At 36.8% G+C, this 6,443-nt stretch overlaps 1 protein-coding gene across 1 annotated transcript in view; it reads left to right on the top strand.

Moving 5' to 3' along the window:
* Positions 1–5,837, top strand: part of aplp1 (amyloid beta (A4) precursor-like protein 1) — a gene marked incomplete at its 5' end in the record, with an annotated part of 56,339 nt that extends 50,502 nt beyond the window's left edge. Inside the window, 5 exon segments of the mRNA XM_014008694.1 lie at positions 308–328; positions 411–469; positions 582–644; positions 739–882; positions 2,975–5,837. Of these exon segments, the coding sequence (XP_013864148.1) occupies positions 308–328; positions 411–469; positions 582–644; positions 739–882; positions 2,975–3,076 (389 nt within the window).
* Positions 5,838–6,443: the final 606 nt, after the last annotated feature.

Raw genomic sequence — 6,443 nt, 5'->3', positions numbered from 1 at the left:
GCGCTCAAAAATGCAGCCTAGGTGGAGTAGTCGAACACAGATCCACTGATCCTTCAACACAGAGCATCTTCAGAAGACAAGTTGATAAAATCAATTTTAAAAATCTGTGTTGTTCGATACAAGTGTGTATTGAACCTAAAGCACTGTATTGAACTGTTCGATATGGGTACATGTATTGTTGCACCCCTAATATATAAACAGTATTTATTAGCTTTTCTAATGTTGAGTGTAAGCATATAAAATGATGAACCACTTCCTTTAGGTTTACTTTCAATAATTATATTTTCCTCCGTTTTTGTCTCCACAGATGTGCAGCCTAATAAGAAAGGTGAACTCATATTTCAAATTTAACATTTTACTTTCCCTCATAGTTAGGTATCATTTTTTTAAATCTGTCTTCTTGTCTGTAGAGGATGAATATGACTACAACACATCAGAGCGAAGTCCTACTTACGAGAATGAGGAAAAGGTAAAACGATGGTCGTTTTGACCCGAGCTGCACCGATGCAAGACYGTGCACTTTTGTTGCCATCTGTTTTCAGTGTTTTTATTATTTCCTTACAAACCTCCTGGCTTTTTAGATCAACACCTCTGCAGAGCTCAAGCAGGCAATCAAACCCAATGAGATTGCAAGGGATGAACTAGTAAGAACATATTTGCTAAAAGAAATTTGTATAACTATGTATTTCATTTTGCTTTGACACAGCTTTACTGTTTCACGATTTTTTTTTTTCAAAGCAACCCGATGCCTTGGAGACGTTTAACCGTGGCGCCATGGTGGGGTTGTTGGTGGTGGCTGTGGCTATTGCAATGGTGATGGTCATCAGTCTGCTGCTGGTGCGCAGGAAGCCATATGGCACTATCAGCCATGGGATTGTAGAGGTAGGACCCCAGCCAGGACGATAAATCAAGCACTTAACAGTTTTATGTTTTATTCCTACCTGCACTGGTTTCCAATATACAGTAATATTTTACTATTATTCTTAAATGATGCAAACTTCTTKTTGTTATCATCACAGTACCTCCTTTTCTTTGTTTACATTTAAGAATGTTTCTAAAAGGAATTAGCCTGATTACAACATTTTCCAAGAAGTTTTAAAACTTCCTGGAAAACTTTTGAAAACTTTGAAGTTTTGAAAACAAAGATAAAACAGGGTTAAACACTAAAATAATTCAAGCTGGACTCAAACATTAAAGTATGTTTTAAAAATGTTATTTCAACTTTTTTTTGGTCCAGGAACATAATATACTATTGATAAGAAAACAATTTTGGTATTTAAAAAAAAACATTCTTCCAAAAAAGTTAAATAGGAAAATCGATATTCTCTTACATCATCGTTGTTTTGAAGCTACAGCCGGTAGCTGTTTAGCATACAGTAGCTACATCATTTTTAAACRTATTAATTACTAATAAAATGCCTGACAGCAATGGCAAGAATTTACAGAACCTGGGCAGGTTATGGAAAATTTCTCTTAAAGGATCACCTTTTTTCAAAATACAGTGGGGTGCAAAAGTTTGGGCAGCCTTGTTAATTTTCCTGATTTACCTTTATAAATCATTGATTGTTTGCTTAAAAAAATCTGTAAAATATATCATACAGGGGACAAACACAGTGATATTTGAGAAGTGAAATTAAGTTTATATGATTTACAGAAAGTGTGCCATAATTGTTTAAACAAAATTAGGCAGGTGCACAAATTTGGGCACTTTTGTCATTTTTATTGATTTCAAAACCTTTAGAACTAATTATTGGAATCAAATTTGGTTTGGTAAGTTCAGTGACCCTTGACCTCTATACACAGGTGACTCCAATTATGAAAAAGGGTATTTAAGGGAGGCAATTGTAGGTTTTTCTCCTTTTTGCATCTTCTCTGAAGAGTGCCAGCATGGGAGTCTGAAAACAACTTTCAAATGAGCTGAAAACAAAGATAGTTCACCGTCATGGTTTAGAGGAAGGATACAGAAAGCTATCTCAGAGATTTCAGCTTTCAGTTTCCACTGTGAGAAACAATGTGAGAAAATGGAGGACCACAGGCACAGTTCAAGTCAAGGCTCCAGACTCTCATTAGAAGCTATAGGAAGCATTTAGAGGCTGTTATTTCTGCAAAAGGAGGATCTACTAAATATTGAGTTTTTTCGTTTTGTTTTGTTTTTTTGTTGCCCAAATTTATGCACCTGCGTAATTTTGTTTAAGCAATTCGAATATCACTGTATTTGTCCCCTATATGATGTATTTTACTGATTTTTTTAATCCAAACAATCGATGATTTATAAAGGTAAATCAGGAAAATTATACAAGGCTGCCCAAACTTTCGCACCCCACTGTATTTAATTTTGAAAACATTCCAATAAACAGTCCTATCTATTTGTCTTCTATCTGAAAGCTGTGGCCCAAAAACATCTTGAACACAACAGAATAGTGTTGCAGCCCAAAATTGAATCCCGGACGAGCCCCCGATTAATACGACTCGGCTCGTTGGGTCTCAGAATGAGATGGAAACATCACACATTTTCAAATCTTTATTATTAAAAAAAACACTTTAATTGTCTGAAGCACCCAGCACAGCTGACACCTCACTGACCAGAGGCGACAGTTGAGAACGGCCTCATGCAGCACAGTCACAGTTGTAGCCAATGAGGATGCAGAGGTGWGTCACGTAGGAAGAAACCAGGAAATACAAACGAAATAGAGCTTTCTTGCTTCAAAATACATTATTACTCATTTTTACACACTACAATAATCCCCTGGAATAATCAGTCATAGAAAGTCTTCCAGCATCATCTCTGACTTGAGATGTTTTCATAAGTCTTGATACCCTCAAAAGGAAGTTTGAGGGGGCTTTCCCCACCTTCTGTATGTTGCTCTCAGCCTTTTTTTTTCTCAGCTTTTAAAGAAACCGTTACCTCAGTTGACAGGTATGTTTTGTGAATTGGCATTCGGCGACATAATCCAAGCTCTGGTCTCTTTCGCAGCAGGTCGACCCCATGCTGACCCCGGAGGAAAGGCAGCTCAACAAAATGCAGAACCACGGCTACGAGAACCCCACCTACAAATTCTTTGAACAGATGAACTGAAGCACCAGGTGCTTTTGCCAGCAAAGTCATGCCTGACCTCGTGTGCGCCCCCTCCCCCACCCCCCCACAAACACACAATCTCCATTAAGTCTAAGCTGAACCACCCCTCGGGTGGTTTTATGATGTGTTGCAAAAATCGTAAGCAACYGCTAAAGTTTGGGGGTTTACCTCCCCATCCCGATCATAACTCTTCATCATTACGTGAACAATGAGGTCCTGTAGCTATTGGAATCTGATTTGTTTTAGATTTAGCTGTGCCACAACCTTTTCATGATCCTGGAAAAWCTCCCTGTGGCATGACTTGACCCACATTAGAATCTAATTTTGAATGGTGCATAATGCTTTATAACCGTTTCTGTTTTTTTTAGTAGTAGTAGTTCCTTTGCTGAGATTGTACCACCGTTAAAAATATATCTGTGTAGATGGGTGTGAATGACAGCCTAGCTTATAGTTCACTTCAGCTTTCTGCGACATCAGACGGCATTCAAAATTTGATGTGGAGGTCGATGAATGTATGAGACAGACTGAAATAAATGACGGAAAAACACAGAAATTGAAACAGAACTACGGTTAATGGTACAAAAAATAGTTCTACCTTGGACGAAATACCCTATATAATAATTTGGGCAAAAAATGTCATAAACATTATTTTGCTTATTTAATTAGAAAACGGTTTGGTTTTGTTTGTTCTGCTTTTGAAAGATCAAAAGTCYGGTATTTTACCAAAAGCATGACGTTTTAGCGTACGACACTGCAGTGTTTCTTTGTGTTCCTGTCATTGCCTTTTCGAAGAGTCCGCAACGTCACCGTTTCCAAAGTGGACACTGTAAATACGAATTACACGCGACTAGATGTAGACGTTTCTATGATTAATTTGCATTAACGTAACAGAAGAAATATATTAAAAAATGATGATAATAATAATAGTGATGATGATAAACAATAATAACTGTGCTGTTATGAGAAGGAGAAACATTTTCCTAACATGGCTGATTGAAAACGGACTGTTGTAATAACCAGCACAAGACAACGACACAGCAACTACTTTCTGAATGTATTCAAGGTAGACGTTGAGATTCCATCCTCTCTTATTTATTTGATTATTTATTTTATTTCCATCACTTCCCTTTTAGTAACCCTTAGCGGGAGCAGTCCAGTCCWGAACTATCTAGGAGACGAACTAGCCGACGCTCTCGTTCATCACTTTCTGTAGCATTTTTGCGAATGTATATTTGATCAGAGGCATAGTTAGATGTTTTATCCTGCACGAAGCAGTGGAGTGTAAAATGGGCACAGCTACTGTAATGTAAAGCGTCAGTGTGTGACTCGTAGAAAACACGCCGCACTCTGTTGTGGAAGTTTTTTTTAATATATATATATTTTTGAATGTCACTTTAACATGACTGAACTCATCAACACTGATGGTAGTGCTCGATGACGGTTTTATTTACTYGCATCATGAAAACAGCTTTTCACCGAATGACTCAGTCGTTTTTTTCACAYTGGTGACCAACTCTGCATAGGTAAGTAACAATAAGATAAAGGGATTGCCCCCTCTCTTTCTGACTAACTCTTTACTGCTCAATGTGTCAGCTTGATTTGATTGTTAAACCCACATAATTGTATCATTTGGTCATCTTGATGTAGAAAAAGGTCACACTGTGGAATGTCACTTTTGGGTCTTTGGTCTTTATCTATATGCTCCATACCAAAATCAACTTCCATTTTTTTTTTGTTTGTTTTTTTAGCAAACCATTTTCTATAAAGTTTGTATTTTTTTTTTAATTCCTTGAGGAAGTTGAGTAAATTATCRCAACTTGCGGATTTTTTCTTGCATTAAAAAAAGAGCAAAACGTTCTGATTAGTGGGGTATCTGAGTTTAACCTTGCCATAATTTGGGTTTGTCTCGCCGGGCGGGTTTAAWAGCAGGTTGTGGCTGAGTTATGACGCGTTGAAGACAAAGTCAWAGCCCCTGTATATTTTGTACAGCTCCGTTAGTGAATGAAAACATTGTATGTTCACAGTTTAAGTCAGTCGATCTTGTAATGATACTTCTGAAACCATAGATGAGAAGAAGCTTGCCTGTGTTTCCCAAACCACTGACGGTTTCCTACCAGCATTTAGCAGACTTAGAACGGTGTATACTCTAGTTACTCAAGTCACATTTGTACCTACGTCCTCAGTCGGATTCTAGACTTCTTTGTTGGTCTGTCCCCTATACCTTCCCGATGAAATGTAAACTATGTTATTGAGGTTTTAATTGCTGCATTATTGCCTTTTACAATGCTGTGTTTTGGATGTAATTATTCTGTATTTTTTATTTAAACTGTACGTAATAATCAGTTGGAACAAGGGTCATGTGTTTCACATGGAATTCACAAGCATGTATATGCGGAAACAAAATAATAAAAACAGCAAACAAAAGACATGTAAATACTTGTCCTGGAATATGAAAAGCAGTCACACGAAGCACAAGCTGAACTAAATTATTGATTTGTGTAAAAAGAAAAAAAGGTTGGAAACGTAAGAGCGGCTGTCTGATTGGGATTTGAATTAAAGGATGTTGCTGAGAAAGAGAGAGAGAGAGAGAGCTGCTCTTCATGCTCATTAGAAACCTTTAACCAAAGACATGTTTCCTAAATATTCAGACACGGAGTTCTTTATTTGGCCAAAACGTTTTCAGTGTAACTGTATTGTTAGAAATTTGACAAATTGAAACTGGTCAAGTTAAATAACTGTAATAAAAGTGAATGACCCCTTATCTGGTGTCTCTGTCTTTATTCTGAACTGCAAAGTCAAAAGGGKGATTCTGTTTGAGCCTGTGTGTGTACTTAGTTTCTGTTAACTTTTTAGTACCTTTTCTGATATAAACACTAACCTTGTCAGGACCAGTAGTTCCTTTGGGGACCAAATGGTGGAACAGCTTTTTTGGTTTAGAGGTTTTAGACTAATGTGTGGATTGAGGGTGGGTTAGGGTTATGTACAGGGGGTGGTTAGGTACAGTGTTGTATAAAGTACCTCAAAGTGATACTTGAATAAAAGTACAAGTATCTTACCATAAATTTACTTTGGTAAAAGTTCAAGTCTCCTCTAAGAATACTACTTGATAAAAGTCTTAAAGCATCCAATACATGTTGTACTTAGGTATCAAAAGTAAATTTCTGACAAAAAATGTACTTAAGTATTAAAAGTAAAAGTACTGAGTAAAAATGAGTGGCTATACTTCCCAGAATGACATTTATTGGGAGTTGATATCCTCAAAAACTTTTCTCTAAAGGCCAAAATGACTATTGTCATATAAAAATTTTAATGTTAGAAAACTTAGGATGCACTACACCTGTTTATATATATATATATATATATATAT

The sequence above is a fragment of the Austrofundulus limnaeus genome, unplaced genomic scaffold (genome assembly GCF_001266775.1).
Source record: "Austrofundulus limnaeus strain Quisiro unplaced genomic scaffold, Austrofundulus_limnaeus-1.0 Scaffold52, whole genome shotgun sequence".
NCBI classification, from domain to species: domain Eukaryota; kingdom Metazoa; phylum Chordata; class Actinopteri; order Cyprinodontiformes; family Rivulidae; genus Austrofundulus; species Austrofundulus limnaeus.
This window is presented reverse-complemented; position numbering and strand designations above follow the sequence as displayed.